At 42.4% G+C, this 18,892-nt stretch overlaps 1 protein-coding gene across 1 annotated transcript; it reads left to right on the top strand.

The window, feature by feature from the left end:
• The first annotated feature begins 1,430 nt into the window (after nucleotides 1–1,430).
• On the top strand, nucleotides 1,431–13,931 carry LOC134180861 (nephrocystin-3-like). Its single transcript, XM_062648046.1, has 11 exons — nucleotides 1,431–1,446; nucleotides 1,544–1,669; nucleotides 1,767–1,892; nucleotides 1,957–2,082; nucleotides 2,453–2,584; nucleotides 12,489–12,614; nucleotides 12,706–12,831; nucleotides 12,896–13,021; nucleotides 13,438–13,569; nucleotides 13,635–13,761; nucleotides 13,826–13,931. Exons 1-10 carry the CDS (start codon nucleotides 1,431–1,433, stop codon nucleotides 13,748–13,750), a joined length of 1,152 nt encoding a protein of 383 aa, XP_062504030.1. The 3' UTR covers nucleotides 13,751–13,761; nucleotides 13,826–13,931.
• The last annotated feature ends 4,961 nt before the right edge of the window (nucleotides 13,932–18,892 follow it).

Raw genomic sequence — 18,892 nt, 5'->3', positions numbered from 1 at the left:
CAGCATCAGAAAGTAGAGTGGGTTGTGTCGCATTCCGGCGCGCGGTAGCACGCAGACGAAATTTTAGTGTGTAGTGAGTTTGTGAGACGATATCTTGCTCTCTGTTTGCGTGTGTCTTAGTAAAGCAATCTTGGCTGTTTCTTAGGCTTTGTCTATAAATTAAACTATTTTCCGTCCAGAATACCAGAATATTAAATAATAAAAAATCTGATAAAATGTTGATATCAACATGAAAAAACAGTATAACAGGCTACCATCACTACACATGCATCTTCGTTGCAAGAAACATACCTTTCTAAATATATAAATATAAATATATATATATATATATAAAATAGGAAAGAATCGACTGACCAACGATAATGATTGTAAAAACAAGATAAATGTTTGTGGCGGATCTGTATTTTGCTTGTTAATTAAACGAGTAACGTCTGGTTTTGACTCTTTGGGTTGCCACGCCTAAATTGACAAGGTGTCTCTCTTGCTTTCTAGGAATCAGTAGGACAGGCTCCAGAAGAGTCGAATTGAGCAGAGTAGCAAGAAAGTTTGCCTACAGTTTATTATCGTCTAATATTGAAAGCCAAAGATCACACTGACAAATTTGACTGTTTCTCGCATATGTAATCGATACTTGACAAAATACCAATAAAATTGGAGGAACACCTGCAGCACCCTAAGCTTGAACAGCTACCGGATAGAAACGGAATTGCTGTAGGTTGGCAAAGGTAGAAATACATGGACTGACTCAAAGTGCTATACCCAACCTAATTATAATATCCGTCTACAGTCTTAATGCTTTATACAGTAGAATATACGCGCTCTGTGCGACAGCGAGCCCTGTTACAAAATATTTTGTAATATTTATGGCTGAGAATAGAATTGGCTGTTTACACAAACATTAAAATGGGCGTAACGGTAGGTAGAAAAAGCGTGGACTATAGTTTTTTACAAATTTTTACCAAAACAGTGAAATGTAAGAAATTGACAAACATTTATTACATCAGTAAATGTACTTTAAGACTTCAATCATTACTAAATGACGCACTTGAAATAATGCAATTCAATAATGATGCATCATTTAGGGCAGATGAAAACAATAGTGTAACTGGTCATGCGACAGAAAACATATATAGATTTCTGTACGTACAATATGGACTTCCCTCACTTAGGCCTAGTTCACAATACACTTTACGTCGCGTCGACGCGACACTAGGTGTATTTTGAACCAGGCTTTACTCGAGCAACTGAGAACGTAGTTAATAACTTACGTTGTGTAGTGTTCGAAATATCTAATTGAGGACATGAATAGAAGGAATATATTGATATTTATTTATCTGTAATCTACCAAGCAATAATTAGTTAAGAGTAAAGTTTGCTGACAAAATTATATCACAAAACATGAGATGTTGGAAATTAAAATATTAGACATGATGACAACAACAAGCGGTAAAAAGAAGACAAACACGATAATCATTCAATAGTCCGGGTTATAATGAAAAAATCTAGATTTATACAGAATTAAATGCTATAATTGTGTCTTTAGATCTACATAACCTCGCTTTAATATATCAAGAAGTGAGGAGGTACGACGAGGCGATAAAGGCATACGAAGAGTCGCTCGAGTTGAAGAGGCGATGCGATGACGGGAATCTAGTGAAAATGTCTATAAGTACGTACATGGAAAGATGCAGCAATTTTCGCTTTCCTAATTGTACATGTTGGGATATTTGAAAGATTGAATTATAAGCTATTTTTTTCTATTTTAGCTCTCATCAATCTTGGTTACTGCTACAGAGACAGCGGGAAACTTGAGAAAAGTTTGAGTTTCATGGAAGAAGGAGTCGCAATCAGCCGATCATGCTACTCATCTTCTCATCCCTCCTTGGCACTTGGTAAGAAATCGTGAGTCATAAAAGATATAAATACATATTTATTAATATTATCATGTTTAACTAGCTATATATCACCTTTCCTTTACGTACGAGTTACTTGACAGAAAAGATGAAGCTTGGAAATTGGCAAGAGAAGCGTTAGATATTGCAAACGTATCATTACCGTCATCACATCCTCAATTAGCAAAGTGTGAGTACAGTAGTCTAGAATTAATTTCTATCGTAATGATTTGTAGACCGCGTTCACTCACCCAACATCGTGTGATCATTTAGGAAGCTAAATCTATTGGTTTAACGTGCAGCTGTCTCGTGATGTTTCCAACTTGGTAGAATGTGTCTGTCTAACCAACTGACGATTACAATTTTACTGAAACATTGCGACAAAATGAATAACCGTTACAGTATTCTATTGCATACAATTGAGTTTTAGAGAGACATGCAGAAAGCTTGAAACAAACAAATTTACTAATTACTTACAATCACTGTGAAATAATGAGAGTTTCTCGTATTTTGTTAGAAATCTTATCAATATCAGCTTATTGCATCGTGATGTCTTACAGATATGAATCAAGTCGGTCGTTGTTGTTTATCGCGAGGAGACTCCAACGAAGCCATAGTGTGGCATAAGAAATCTCACCAATTGCTGCAACAACTACCTTCTTCATCTAAAGGAGACGATCTCTTTGCAACAAGTTGGTATTGCATATCGTTTCATGTTATATCCACAGTGCATGCCACTTGCTTTTCAACATCCTAAATGCATCGACCGGATAAGTACATCAGATGGTCGGTAGTAATTGGCGAGCGAAGCGAACCTCTTTCTTCTCAATTAAATTAAGCTCGAGATATACTAGTAAATGCTCGGTTAGCATTGTGTTTGGCGAGCGATGGTGTTCTGTCTTTACCTATTCGCGTAACAATGGTTGCGTTACGTAGCAATAGGTTTTGTCAAACAACCGCGGGGACTCAGGAAACAGACTTTCAGTTTCTTTTGTCTAGCATTTTGCGTTCAATTATCCGATTCATGCGTTCAATTATCCATTGCTTACGGCTGTTGTGCAATATCATGGAAAACTGAATAACTTATATAGTCTGTGGTTGGGCAACTGCTCAAATTTCATCATTCATCAGCTGTCTAGACGCAATGATTTGTAATTAATCTTGAATTTTGCGTGAATTTTTGCGTGTGTTGTACGATAATTCCCTTTGCACTAGTCTTGGTGTTCCACGTTCCTATGGAGGTCTAACTAAGCTGTTGTGAGTGAACAAAATCTACATATCTAGGAAGCCTACAACAAAGCCTTGCTCCGTCAATCGTGGTGTAATCCGCATACTTTGTAAACCGCGCGTCTTGCGTGATACCATGCAACAGTTCGTTATAGCGGGTTTTTAGCTAATCAAGAGCTCGAATTTCACTACTTCGCTTTCCCACCTTTCTTGAATAAATTATTTATTGTTCAGCTGAAGCGTGAGTGAGCATCATAGAAAGACGCCATGAAAGAAATGTGCGACTAAAATAATTATTTTTATATTTGGTACTTCTAAATAGGACAGAACATCGGATAATTGAATGCCCGAATGGAATAACTGAACGCCCAATTCGGATAATTGATTGCTTGAATCGGATTATAGAACGCCGAGTTCGAATAAAATTGAACGCAAAGTACTATAGTTGTCTTCAATTCTTCGTTTACGCTTCAATCGTCTCACTTGATTACTGAGATAGTCGCGTAACAATGGTCGCGTAATTACGTGATAATGGTTGCGTAGCAATAATTTCTGACAAATTAACGCGCGGCAACTCAAAAAACAGACTTTTCTCTTTCTTCATATTTCCTCTTTATTCCGTTTGTCACACGTCAGCCTTAATTCCATATTAGTCGCGTAAGGCAGCAAAAAGCTAGAGTTATTTCACTCATCTCGCCAACAAATTACAATTGGCTCGACTTCTCGCAAGGGGCTTCTTGCTTCAGTTTTTAGCGCCTATGTTACGGAGTCCAAATTGCATTCATCTGACATCGCCGTTTTGTCGATACGTCTTTCCGCTTTGCCGTAAATCTATATGACAAGTGATGACGCACGTATATATATATATATATATATATATATATATATATATATATATATATATATATATATATATATATATATATATATATATATATATAAATATATAAATATATAAATATAATATATCTCGAGTTCAATTGACATGACAAGAGAGAGGCTCGCTTCGATCGCCAATAAATATATATATATATATATATATATATATATATATATATATATATATATATATATATATATACACTAGTAAATGCTCGGTTAGCATTGTGTTTGGCGAGCGATGGTTTTCTGTCTTTACCTATTTGCGTAGATGATTGCGTTACGTATAGCAATATTTTCTGTCAAACAAACCTGGAAACTCAGGAATCAGACTTTCAGTTGCTCTTCTATAGTATTTTGCGTTCAATTATCTGAACTCGGCGTTCAATTATCCGATTCATGCGTTCAATTATCTGTTGCTGACGGCTGTTGTGCAATATCATGGAAAACTGAATAACTTATATAGTCTGCGGTCGGGCAGTTGCTCAAATATCATCATTCATCAGCTGTCTAGACGTAATAATTTGTAATTGATCTTGACTCTAGCGTGAATTGTAGCGTGTGTTGTACGATAATTTCCTTTGCACTAATCTTGGTGTCCCACGTTTCTGCGAAGTTCTAACTATAAGCCGTTGTGAGCAAACTAAATCTACATATCTAGGAAGCCTACAACAACGCCTTGCTCCGTAAATCGTGGTGTAGTCCGCATACTTTGTAAACCGCGCGTCCTGCGTGATACCATGCAACAGTCCCCGTCATGCGTCGTTGCGGGTTTTTAGCTAATCAAGAGCTCGAATTTCACTACTTCGCCTTCCCACCTTTCTTGAATCAATCATTTATTATTCAGCTGAAACGTGAGTGAGGATAGTTGAAAGACGTCATGAAAGAAATGTGCGACTAAAATAATTGGCGAGCGAAGCGAGCCTCTCTCTTGTCATGTCAATTGAGCTCGAGATATATTATATTTATATATATGCGTACGTCAGCACTTGTCATATGGATTTACGGCAAAACAGAAAGACAAATCGATAAAACGACAATGCCAGATGAATGCAACTTTTACTCCGTAACATATGCGCTAAAAATTGAAGCAAGAGACCCCTTTCAAGGGGTCGACTCAATTGTAATTTGTTGGCGAGAAGAGTCAAACGACTCTCGATTTTGCTCACTTACGCGACTAAAGAGCAAAGGAGACTGATTCGTGACAAACGGAATAAAAAGGAAAAGCTAAAAGAAGAGAAAAGTCTGTTTTTTGAGTTTCCGCGCGTTACTTTGATAGAAATTATTGCTACGCAACCATTGTCACGTGACTATGCGATCATTGTTACGCGACTATCTCAGTAAACGAGTGAGACGATTGAAGCGTGAACGAAGAATTGAAGACAACTATAGTATTTTGCGTTCAATTATCCGAACTCGGCGTTCAGTTACTCGATTCAGGCTAGCAATTATTCGAATTGGGCGTTCAGTTATCCGATGTTCTGTCCTAATTAGAAGTACCAAATATAGAAATAATTATTTTAGTCGCACATTTCTTTCATGACGTCTTTCTTTGATGCTCACTCACGTTTCAGCTGAATAATAAAAGATTGATTCAAGAAGGTGGGAAGGCGAAGTAGTGAAATTCGAGCTCTTGATTAGCCAAAAACCCGCTACGGCGCATGATGGACTGTTGCATGGTATCACGCAAGAGGCACGATTTACAAAGTATGCGGATTACATCACGATTGACGGATCAAGGCGATGTTCTGTAGGCTTCCTAGATATGTAGATTTAGTTCGCTCACAACAGCTTAGCTAGACCTCCGTGGAAACGTGGGACACCAAGATTAGTGCAAAAGAAATTATCGTACAACACACGCTAAAAATTCACGCTAAAGTCAAGATTAATTACAAATTACTGCGTCTAGACAGCTGATGAATGATGATATTTGAGCAGCTGCCCAACCGCAGACTATGTAAGTTATTTAGTGGCACAACAGCCGTAAGCAACGAATAATTGAACGCCTGAATCAGATAATGGAACGCAAAATACTATAGAAGAGCAACTGAAAGTCTATTTCCTGAGTTCCCGAGTTTGTTTGACAGAAACTATTGCTACGTAACGCAACCATTGTTACGCGAATAGGTAAAGACAAAACACCATCGCTCGCCAAACACAATGCTAACCGAGCATTTACTAGTATATTTATACATTTATATATTTATATATTTATACATTTATATATTTATATATTTATATATTTATATGCGTACGTCAGCACTTGTCATATGGATTTACGGCAAAACGGAAAGACGGATCGACAAAACGACGATGCCGGATGAATGCAATTTTGACTCCGTAACATATGCGCAAAAAATTTGAAGCAAGGGACTCACTTCGATGGGTCGACTCAATTGTAAATCCTTGGCGACAAGAGTGAAACGACTCTCGATTTTGCTCCCTTGCGCGACTAAAGAGCAAAGGAGACTGACACATGACAAACGGAAAGGAAAGAAAAAGCTAAAAGAAGAGAAAAGTTTGTTTTTGAGTTTCCGCTCGTTACTTTGACAGAAATTATTGCTACGCAACCATTGTCACGTGACTACGCGACCATTGTTACGCGACTATCTTAGTAAGCGAGTGAGGCGATTGAAGCGTGAACGAAGAATTAAAGACAACTATAGTATTTTGCGTTCAATTATCCGATTCAGGCAATCAATTATCCGAATTAGGCGTTCAGTTATCCGATTCGGGCATTCAATTATCCGACTAAGGCATTCAATTATCTGATGTTTTGTCATAGAAGTACCAAATTTATAGAAATAATTGTTTCAGTCTGATACGTAAAGTCAAAACCGCGCACATTTCTTTCATGACGTCTTTCTATGATGCTCAGTCACGTTTCAGCTGAACAATAAATAATTGATTCAAGAAAGTTGGGAAGTCGAAGAACTGAAATTCGAGCTCTTGATATATAGCTAAAATCCTGCTAAGACGCAGGATGGACTGTTGGATGGAATCATGCAGGACGCGCGGATTACAAAGTATAGAGATTACACCACGATTGACGGATCAAGGCGTTGTTGTAGGCTTCCTAGATATGAAAGAATAGTTCGCTCACAACGAGTTAGTTAGACATCCACGGAAAAGTGGGACACCAAGATTATGCAAAGGCAATTATCGTATAACACACGCTAAAAATTCACGCAAAAGACGTAATTAATTGCAAATTATTGCGTCTAGGCAGCTGAGGAATGATGATATTTGGGCAGCTGCCCAACCGTAGACTATGTAAGTTATTTACTTTTCCATGATATTGCACAACAGCCGTAATTAAGTAACGGATAATTGAACTCCTGAATTGGATAATTGAACGCCGAGTTCAGATAATTGAACATAGGATTCGGATAATTGAAAGCAAAATACAACAGAAGAGCAACCAATATTCTGTTTCCTGAGTTCCCGCGGTTGTTTGACAGAAACTATTGCTACGTAACGCAACCATTGTTACACGAATAGGCAAAGACGCAACACCATTGCTCGCCAAACACAATGCTAACCGAGCATTTACTAGTATATCTCGAGCTCAATTGACATGACAAGAGAGAGGCTCGCTTCGCTCGCCAATTATATTTACATATTTATATATTATATATATATATATATATATATTTATATATTTATATATTATATATTTATATATTTATATATTTATATATTTATATATTTATATATTTATATATTTATATATTTATATATTTATATATTTATATATTTATATGCGCACGTCAGCACTTGTCATATGGATTTAGGGCAAAACGGAAAGATGGATCGACATAACGACGATGCCAGATGAATGCAATTTTGACTCCGTAACATATTCACAAAATATTGAAGCAAAGGACACTTTTCGAAGGGTCGACTCAATTGTAATTTGTTGGCGAGAAGAGTCAAACGACTCTCGATTTTGCTCCCTTACGCGGCTAAAGAACAAAGGAGACTGATGGGTAACAAACGGAATGGAAAGAAAAAGCTAAAAGAAGAGAAAAGTCTGTTTTAGAGTTTTCGCGCGTTACTTTGACAGAAATTATTGCTACGCAGCCATTATCACGTGACTACGCGACCATTGTTACGCGACTATCGTAGCTAATAAACGAGTGAGACGATTGAAGCGTGAACGAAGAATTGAAGACAGCTAGACTAGACAGCTGATGAATGATGATATTTGAGCAGCTGCCCAACCGCAGACTATGTAAGTTATTCAGTTTTCCATGATATTGCACAACAGCCGTATGCAACGGATAATTGAACTCTTGAACCAGATAATTCGGGTAATAATTGCCTAAATCGGATAATTGAGCGCCGAGTTCAGATAATTGAACACCGGATTCGGATAATTGAACGCAAAATACTAGAGAAGAGCAACTGAAAGTCGGTTTCTTGAGTTCCCACGTTAGTTTGACAGAAACTATTGCTACGTAACGCAACCATTGTTACGTGAATAGGTAAAGACAGAACACCATCGCTCGCCAAACACACTGCTAGCCGAGAATTTACTAGTATATTTATATATTTGGAGTGCGAAGCGAGCCTCTCTCTTGTCATGTCAATTAAGCTCGAGATATACTAGTAAATGCTCGGTTAGCATTGTGTTTGGCAATATTTATATATTTATATATTTATATGCGTACGTTAGCACTTGTCATATGGATTTATGGCAAAACGCAAAGACGGATCGACAAAAGGACGATGCCATATGGATGTAATTTTGACTCCGCAACATATGCGCCAAAAATTGAATCAAGGGTCCCTTTCCAGTGGTCGACTCAATTAGAATTCCTTGGCGAGAAGAGTGAAATGACTCTCGATTTCGCTCCCGTACGCGACTAAAAAGGAGATAAGACTGACACGTGACAAAAGGAATGACAATGGAAAGCTAGAAGAAGAGAAAAGTCTGTTTTCTGAGTTTCCACGCGTTAGTTTGACAGACAATGTTGCGACGTAACCATTGTTACGCAACTACGCGACCATTGTTTTGTGCTACTAGCTAAGTAAGCGAGTGAAACGGTTGAAGCGTAAAGGAAGAATTGAAGACAACGAGAAGAAGAGCAACTTAAAGTCTGTTTTTTGAGTTCCCGCGTTTGTTTGACAGAAACTATTGCTACGTAACCCAACCATTATTACGCGAATAGGTAAAGACAGAACACCATCGCTCGCCAAAGACAATGCTAACCTAGCCTTTACTAGTTACAATTGGTTTGCAACTTTAGTAAGCCAATTATATTCTATCTCGTAATTTGTTGCTTGCAAAATAAGTTATCTTTCACTCCAAATTTCGATATCTAAATCATTTTTAGAAAATCCATCAATAGATTGTCAGCAAGGACAATAATATGGATTAATCGCCTGCAAACGCCAATACAACAATAAGTATAAAATGAACAAGAAGAGCCAAATATAAAAAGAAGACAACGAAGTGACAAACAGTTGCGTCGGACGATATTAAAGATAATTCTCTGTGCATGGGTGCGGGTGCGGATGCGGGTGCGGGTGCGGGTGCGCGCGCGCGCGCGCGTGTGTGTGTGCGTGAGTGCGTGTGTGTGTGTGTGTGTGTGTGTGTGTGTGAGTGTGTGTGTGTGTCTGTGCGTGTGCGCGCGCGCGTGTGTGTTTTCGTGCGTGTGTGTGTTTGTGTGTGCGTACGTGCGTGCGAGCGTCTATGCGCGCGCGCGCGTGTGTGTACGTGCGTGCGTGCGTGTGCGTGCGTGTGAGTGTCTGTGTGTGTGTGTGTGTGGGCGTGGGTGTGTGTATGTGTGTGCGTGCGTGCGTGTCCGTGCGCGTGCGTGTGTGAGTGTCTGCGTGCGTGCGTACGTGCGTGTGCGTGCGCTTGTGCGTGTGCGTGCGCTTGTGCGTGTGCGTGCTTGCGCGTGCGTGTGTGTATATGTGTGTGTGACAATGCGCGTGCGTGCGTACGTGCATGTGCGTAAGCGCGGGGTGAGTGAGTACGTGCGTGCGTGCGTGTGCGTGAGTATGCGCGTGCCGGTGCTTGTGTGAGTGTGTGTGTGTGTGTGTGTGTGTGTGTGTGTGTGTGTGTGTGTGTGTGTGTGTGTGTGTGTGTGTGTGTGTGTGTCAAGGTGTGTGTGTGTGGGTGTGTGTGCGTTTGCGTGCGTGTGCGTGTGCTGCGCGTGCGAGTATGTGTGTGTGTGTGTGTGTGTGTGTGTGTGTGTGTGTGTGTGTGTGTGTGTGTGTGTGTGTGTGTTTTCGTGCGTGTGTGTTTGTGTGTTTGTGTGTGCGTGCGTGCGAGCGTCTGTGCGTGCGCGTGCGTGTGAATGTGTGTGTGTTAGTGTGTGCTTGTGCGTGCATGCGTGCATGTGCGTGCGTGTTTGTCTGTGTGTATGTGTGTGTGTGTGTGTGTGTGTGTGTGTGTGTGTGTGTGCGTGTGTGTGTGTGTGTGTGTGCGTTTCTGCGTATGTGTGTGTGCGTGCGTGAGCGCGCGTGTGTGGGTGTGCGCTTGTGCGTGTGCGTATGCAATTGTGTGTGCGCGTGCGTGTATGTGTGTGCGTGCGCGCTTGTGCGTGCGCGTGCGTGCGTGTGTGTGTTTGTGTGTGTGCCGATGTGCGTGCGTGCGCACGTGCGTGTGCGTGTGCGCGTGCCCGTGCTTGTGTGAGTATGTGTGTGTGTGTGTGTGTGTGTGTGTGTGTGTGTGTGTGTGTGTGTGTGTGTGTGTGTGTGTGTGTGTGTGTGTGTGTGTGTGTTTTCGTGCATGTGTGTGTTTGTGTGTTTGTATGTGCGTGCGTGCGAGCGTCTGTGCGTATGTGCGTGCGTGCGTGCTCGTGCGTGTGAGTATGTGTGTGTGTGTGTGTGTGTGTGTGTGTGTGTGTGTGTGTGTGTGTGTGTGGTGGATTTGGGGGTGTGTGCTTGGTGGGTGGGTTTGGGGTGTGTGTGAGTGCGTGTGTTAGTGTGTGCTTGTGCGTGCATGCATGCGTGTACGTGCGTGCGTCCGCGTGCGCGTGCGCGTGTGTGTGTATGTGTGTGCGTGCGTTTCTGCGTACGGGCGCGTGCGTACGTGCGCGCGCGCGTGGGTGTGCGCTTGTGCGTGTGCGTGTATGTGTGTGCGTGCTTGCGCGCGTGCTCGTGCGCGTGCGTGTGTGAGTGTCTGCGTGCGTGCGTACGTGCGTGTGTGCGTGCTTGTGCGTGTGTGTGCTTGGGCGTGTGCGTGCGTGCACGTGCGTGTGTGTATTTGTGTGTGTGCCCATACGCGTACGTGCGTACGTGCATGTGCGTGCGTGTGCCTGTGCCGGTGCTTGTGTGAATATGTGTGTGTGTGCGTGTGAGTGTGCGTTTGCATGCGTGCGTTTGTGTGTGTGTGTGTGTGTGTGTGTGTGTGTGTGTGTGTGTGTGTGTGTGTGTGTCAAGTTGTGTGTGTGTGTGTGTGTGTGTGTGTGTGTGTGTGTGTGTCAAGGTGTGGGTTTGTGTGTGTGCGTGCGTTTGCGTGCGTGAGCGTACGTGTGCTGCGCGTGCGAGTTTGCGTGTGTGTGTACGTGCATGTGCGTGCGTGCGTATGCGTGCTTTCGTTTGTGCGTTTGTGCGTGCGCGTGTGAGTGTGTGTGTGTGTGTGTGTGTGTGTGTGTGTGTGTGTGTGCGTGCGTGTTCGCGTGTGTGTATTTTCGCGATACCCGGCCAGGTTTTTGTCCGTTCGTAACCGAAATCAGTACGCTCACTTGGCGCGCAGAGGAAACGATTTGCATAAAACATTAATAACATTATCCCCAATCGAGGGGTCGACCCTCGCGTAAACTTTTTTAATGACCCGAACGCTACACATTCCAGTTGATTGCAACACATGCCAGCACCATTCGTATGTAGACTTTACGGGTGTTCGCCCTTCGCAAAGCTTTGAGCAATCAAATATTTCTTGCCGATGAAACATTACTCTTATAGCGCTTTTGTTTCTCTCCAAATTTTGATTGCAAATCCAACCTACACGTTTTCTGCAGCAATCGCTACACGTGGAGTGTGTCTATTTCTATCGAAACAAGCGCGAAGAGCAAGATTCGAATGCAGTCATCATATTCGGGACCTCGCATAAAGATTGCATGTGACGTGTTTACTGTTTCTCTTTCTTCAGAACGCTATGCAGTATTCTGTACGCACCAAGGACGGGCCATGTATCTAGTAGTAAATAAATGCATCTGATAACGGACTTGCTGTTACCAGTAGGTCAACTGCTCGGTAGTTAGCTAATTAGAGAAGCCGTATAGTTTTAGTAGATATGAGTGCTGCTATTTAACATGTGGTGTTAATACTGGAAAAAATTTATGAAAGAGGAAATAGATTTGCAAAAGAAAGCAGGGAAAGCAGACCCTGTTGTAATAATTCTATCAAGAGCTATATGATGTTTCTAATGTAGCAAACCTTCAAGTAAAGCTTAATGATAATGTTGAGATAATAGATAAAATAATCTAGATTATATTAATTTACACAAATTTAAAGTTATGCTTGTTTTTATAGCACTAAATGACCTTGCTCGCGCATACCAAAGAGACGGAAAATACGACGAGGCGATAAAGACATATGAAGAGTCGCTCGAGTTGGAAGGGCGATGCGATGACGGAAATCTAGTTGGAATGTCTACGAGTACGTATCTGGCTAGTTGTGGCTCTTATTACTTTCCTAATTGTACATGCTGCGATATTTGACAGATGGAATTCAATGTTTTTTATTTTAGTTCTCATGAATCTTGGTTGCTGCTACAGAGCGAGCGGAAAACTTGAGAAAGGTTTGAGTTTACTGGAGGAAGCAGTCACAATCAGCCGATCATGCTACTCATTTTCTCATCCCTCCTTGGCACGTGGTAAGAAATTGTGAGTCATAAAAGACATAAATACATATTTATTAATATTATCCTGTTCACCTAGCTATAGCTCACCTTTCCTATACGTACTCTTTGCTTGACAGAAGAGATGAAGCTTGGAAATCGGCAAGAGAAGCGTTGGATATTGCAAGCCTATCATTACCGTCATCACATTCTGAATTGGTCGAGTGTGAGTACAGCAGTCTAGACGTTATTTCTATCGTAATGATCTGTAGACCGACTGTAGGCGGAGCGACTCGCATGTTGGGTCTGGCAGGGTATCCCAGTATAGTAACTACAAGTCTATTTTCTGCTTCAGAGTATCTATGTACGGCTCTGCTGTGCTTACAAAATTATGCTTGTGCTCAAAGTCGAGAGTTACTTAGCTCCCTTGGTATGTCGTCCCTACTTTAAATATCGTTAAGAGATAAAGAGATAAAGACATTCCACTGACAAACTATATGTTCAGGCACACACTGTATCGCTCACTAATTATAAATTCTAACAAATCTATTTACAATCATTGTGATATATAACGAGAGTCTACTGTATACATTGTGTTAGAATTCTATTAATCGCAGCGGCTAGCAACTTACTATGTTACAGATATGAACAATTTGGGAAATTGTTTTCGATCACGAGGGAACTACGATGAAGCCATCTCGTGGCATGAGAAAGCTAGGCAATTGCTGCAACAACAACATCAATCACCTCAACGAGACAAACGCATTGTTACAAGTTAGTTTACACTTTCCTTTCAACGTGAAGTTGGATTGCTGCAAATCGATTTAATTAACAATTAGATTTGTATTTATTGGCTTTCGACCATGACGAGAAAGGATGTTATGAAGAAGCTATAAAGTTGTGTTTGGAGGCAATAGAAATGCAACAAGAGAGTCATTCTCCAAAATCCTCTTGATATCGCAATTGGTAAGTTAGTTGATTATCAATCCTTGTCATGCACATCAACTGGTTTTAATGTAAATTTGTGTAGACATGAAGCACTTAGGTTTGTATGAAATGAAGGCAGCAAGACTTGCAGCGTCTAAAACCCATTTGCAATCTTCCTTATCAGTTTTGCAAGACACACTACCCACTAGTCATCACACCGCAAATTGTGCGTTCTATTTTCTTATCATCTTTCGTTTTCTCTGTCAATCTGATTGTATGTGTGCATGTCACTTTTACCTTGCTACGTCGTTTCTTGTTATGGAAGAAGCGTCCCAAGCCAGTCTGCATGTAGAGAAACGTCTTGAGATACTAAAGATGATTTCTCCGGTTGGCCACAGTAAAATAGGGAAAGGAGATAAACAAGTCATACATTCATTCTATAGTAAACAAATCACTCTTTCTTTCTATTTTACTTCTAGCCGAGTGTCTCAAACAAGAAATTCTAGGGCTGAATGACAATACAACTGACTGACATGATATTCTTACTTTGCTCACTAAGCGTTGCCGTCTGATTGTGTTCTTGTTAATTAGAATTGATGCAACGGTTATACAAGGCGCACGAAGTTTGTCTGGGTTCGTGTGTATACCCGCACTCACCCACTAAATAAGCTCACACTGCAATTGATGAGAAGAATATTTAGCGATGAACACTGTTATTGATTAGAAGATATATTCTGTTGTCGTAAGTATAAAAGCGGAATTTGTATGGTGTGACGTAGAGACATGTGACATAGAGTCATGTGACATATAGTCGGTAATTGTGATTGGTCATTGGACCGGCATTGTGTTTGACTGACATAGGGTAGTATAAGAAGCGGTATTGATTCTGATTGAGTTAGATTTGACTGAGTAGCGGGAGCGAGTGGAAGTTAATTAAGATTGCGCTTACGGTATACGGCACGGTCAACCGTTGGGCAGGCTACGCGTCCTCTCTCGATAGGGTAATTCATCCGTCTTCGGGAAATCTCCAACATTTGGGCTGTCCGAAAGTGAGTCCCAGCAGGAAGAGCAACCGGAAAATCGAGGAGGAACAGAAGAGACTGCGAGGTTATTCAAGAGGATTGTAGCTTCGAGTAGCCGTGAGTGGGTGGTCGAATGGATCGTCTTATTGACGCCGGCGAGAATTTTGGCCTGAAAGGTGAGGACTTAGCGGCGTTTTTTTCGAAGCAAAAGGCGATTGAACGCGAAGAAATGCCAACTCGAACGCGAGGAGCGCCAGCGTCAACAAGAAGCACGAAGAGCCAGCGCGGAAGAAGATAAGCGTACAGAAGAAGCACGGCGAAGACACTATAGTGCGTTCACGAATTAGAGCGACTGGTGGAATGTAGGGTACACCCTAAGGCGTGGCGTAGTGCTTGTGTAAACGGATGTTATGTTGTCACAGAAGGCAGATTTAGCATCTATGTTTCAGAGCGTTTGGTGTCAATAACAAATTAGGTCACTATATTGTTACGTAGGTATGAACGTGTTGCTTCTGGCTGCCTTGCTGGCTTGGAACGCGGTTTGCTTCATGATGCAATGATATACTAAAAATTGCACTTTTGCTCTAACCCATGACAACAGACCTGGATGTTTCTATGCGCTCACTGGTTGTATGTGTCAGTTGCCTCTTCTAGGAACAGCTTTAAGTACCAGATACATACACTCATTCACTTCTGGCTCAGAGAAGCGTCTGGAAACCACGAGAACTTGACTAATTTGACCGTATCAGAACCAAACTGACCAGCCATTTAGTGCATTCTTGAGCGTTGATGACATCCATTTGAGGACTTCGACCTTCCTGCTTCCTCTGACCTACAGTTATGCTGCACAGCACAACACAGGGATTGCTGGGTTTACGATGGAAAACATCAAGCGTCTGTGTAGAGAAGGTCTAGCAAACGTTACTGTGGAAAAGTGGTCAAACTGCGTGAGGCACGTACGTGAGAAGGTGGAGAAGACAATAAATGGTGTGTTAGACGACGTTGTAGAGCAGATGGTCATTGAATTCGAAGTTGGTCCTGAATCACAAGATTTGTCGTCGTCTGAAACTGAAAGTTCCAAGGATGAAGAGTAGAAACGGACCCTAGACGCACTCTTTCCTAGCTAGCTGACACCCCAACTTACTGTGTTGGGTTACTGTTAACAGCCTGCTAACTATAACAATTATGTACTTAGCTTTATGCAATTAACCCTAATCCCGCCTTAGTCCCGCCTTTCTCCGACCCATAACTCATTAAATACAGGAAATTTGCTCTGTTAACTTCAGTTACGTCTCTGTAGCCCAGCAGTGAGTGTAATTAGATCCGGCAAGCGAAGAGCTTTCGATTGATACCAATATCTGCCCGGAGGGCAACATCTTTGTCGCGAAAATGGCCACATTCCGCCAGTCTCTCTAATGCGTGAACGCACTTTAGATGGAGATGAAGCGACTCGAATTAGAGGCAAGTGCGCGTGCAGTTAGAATAAGCGAGGGCGGTGCACGAGGACCGAATCCCAAGTTAACGAAGCTTCCTGTATTCGCAGATGGTACGGACGAGTTAGATAACTATTTACGACGGTTTGAGAGGTTTGCTGCCAATAGTGCATGGAAGGAAACAGAATGGGTGTCATACTTCAGCGCACTGTTGACGAGCAGAGCGCTTGATGTTTATTCGAGACTGCCGGGTAGCGCCGCCGCCGATTACAAGCAATTGAAGGAGGCGTTGCTCAAAAGATAAATTTTGACTGATAAAGGCTATAGACTGAAATTTCGGCAGGAGAGACCGGAAAGGGACGAGAATCCGTCGCAGTTCATCGCGCGTTTGCTGAACTACGTGAAAAAGTGGATGAGTCTGGCTAAAGTCGACGACACTTCGCCTGAACGGGTGCGTGACTTGTTCGTGAGAGAGCAGTTCCTTGAAGCTTGCCCGCAAGACATTTAGCCGCATTTCTGCCAGGGAAGCCACTCAAGAGCTTGGAGGAGGAGACCAAAGCCGCAGACCGATTTCTAACGGCAAGCAACAGACAACTTCACGTGATTCAACTTCGCGCAACTGGAGAAGTCAGTCTAGACAGTGGATCAGCCACGCATCGTGAAGGTGGGGTAAAGTCAGTTAAGCCATTAGGTATCCAGTGCTTTGTTTGTGGCAGGTATGGTCATAAAGCCATTGACTGCAGAGACAAGACCAAACGGAACTGTTTCAGGTGTAATAAGGCAGATCATGAGGCAAGGAACTGCTGGAGCAATCCCAGGGCTGGAAATACTTCTGTCAAGTCCAACTGCTTAGTGCAAAAGAATGATCGCCTGGACTCTGCTGCTGAAGCCTATGGTATGTCAACGGGTGACCTGGAAAAATCAACTGATAACGGATGCCTACTTCTAGCAAATGGTAAGAAGGTTCTGCTGATAAGCAGTGCTGTGAGTGAGGAATTGTCAGTGAATGGTCAGTGTATGCCAGTGTCAGAAGGGAAGATTGGTACTTTGAGGGTACGTGTTTTGAGAGATACCGCTTTCAGTGGGGTGATAGTGAAGCAGAAGTTTATCCTTGATATCCAGTATACCGGGCGCTAAGGATTGATGCAAATGGCGGACAGTTCCGTTCGTAGAGTACCAATGGCCACTGTTCACATCGAATCACCGTAATTGACAGGAGAGGTCTTGGCACTATGACCACCTTACGCTGTGTATGATGTGATAGTTGGTAACGTCCCAGGCGCAAAGGCAGTAGACAAACCGGACCCTGAGTGGCATATAGTCAACGTGGTGACGAAAAGATCCGGCGCGAAGAGATTAGGTGATGCGACCCCTCTCAACGTACGACCAGTGGAAAATTGGCTCGAGATCAACCGAGACAAGATTGTGGAAATGCAAGATGAGGATGTCTCGTTACAGAAGTATTACAAGAAGATCGATATCAAGAAGAAGGATCTACAAGAAGTTAAGTTCGAAGTCAAGGATCGAGTCCAGTGTCGAGTGTTCAAACATCGCCATGTCAACAATGGCAAGCCAGTTCGGCAGGTCGTGGTACCGAAGCAATTACGAAAGCAGGTATGGAGCTTGCGCACGACTCAATAATGGGGGAACACTTGGGTATCCGGAAGACAGTTGACAGGATACTCAACAACTTTTATTGGCCAGCCATACTCACTGATGTGTTGAGATCTTGTCGGTCTTGTGACATTTGTCAGAGAACAATACGGAAGGGATCGATTTCAAGGCTCCTCTGCAGAACATGCCTCTCGTTGATCAGCCATTTAAGAGAGTCGCAGTCGTCTTAATTGGTTCGATACATCCACCCAGTGAAGAGGGGCATCGCTACATTCTGACGTTAGTCGACTATGCCACGAGGTACCCTGACGCTATACCCTGAAAAGATTGAGCAGCGAGACAGTTTCCGAGGCCCTGATAAATATTTATAGCCGTCTTGGGGTACCTGATGAAGTCCTTAGCGACATGGGCACTCAATTTGTGTCGGAGTGCATGCAAGAGGTCTTAAGGCTGCTGAGTATACGCCAACTAAGTACAACACCTTATCATCCAATGTGCAACGGGTTGGTGGAGAAATTTAATGAGACGCTCAAGACGATGCTGAGAAGATTATGTAGCGAGCAGCCAAGGCAGTGGCACAGGTATGTCAACCCACTGCTTTTAGCGTACAGAGAAGTGCCTCAGGAGACAACAGGTTTTTCTCCGTTTAAACTACTTTACGAGAGAACAGTTCGAGGACCTATGAGATTCCTACGACACCTTTGGACTACGGAGGATGATGCACCGGAAGTGAGAAATAGCTACCAATACTTACTCGAGTTGAGGGAGAGGCTTGAGGAGACGTTACGTATTGCAATAGAAGAGCTATGTAAGACTCAAGTTAGACAGAAGTGTTACTATGACCGCAAGGCCAAGGAAAGGAGTCTTGAGCTATGGGACAAGGTCATACTGCTACGCCCTACTGACAGCAATAAGCTGATCATGCAGTGGATAGGTCCATACCAAGTCGAGGCGAAGCGTGGTGTCAACGATTATCGAATCAACGCCAGGGGGAAGAGCAAAACTTATCACATCAATTTGCTCAAGAAGTATCAGGAGAGAGCCTAGGACGGAGGGGTGGTTGAGGCTGTCAACAGAAACCCGATGATGGTATGTGGTGCT

The sequence above is a fragment of the Corticium candelabrum genome, chromosome 6 (genome assembly GCF_963422355.1).
Source record: "Corticium candelabrum chromosome 6, ooCorCand1.1, whole genome shotgun sequence".
NCBI lineage: Eukaryota > Metazoa > Porifera > Homoscleromorpha > Homosclerophorida > Plakinidae > Corticium > Corticium candelabrum.
This window is presented reverse-complemented; position numbering and strand designations above follow the sequence as displayed.

Bases quoted from the DNA above. Each gene is read 5' to 3' on its own strand.
- LOC134180861 (XM_062648046.1), top strand. The intron at 1,670-1,766 runs GTACGTACATGG...TTTCTATTTTAG, and splicing joins TCTAGTGAAAATGTCTATAA to CTCTCATCAATCTTGGTTAC. The intron at 2,083-2,452 runs GTGAGTACAGTA...GATGTCTTACAG, and splicing joins ACATCCTCAATTAGCAAAGT to ATATGAATCAAGTCGGTCGT.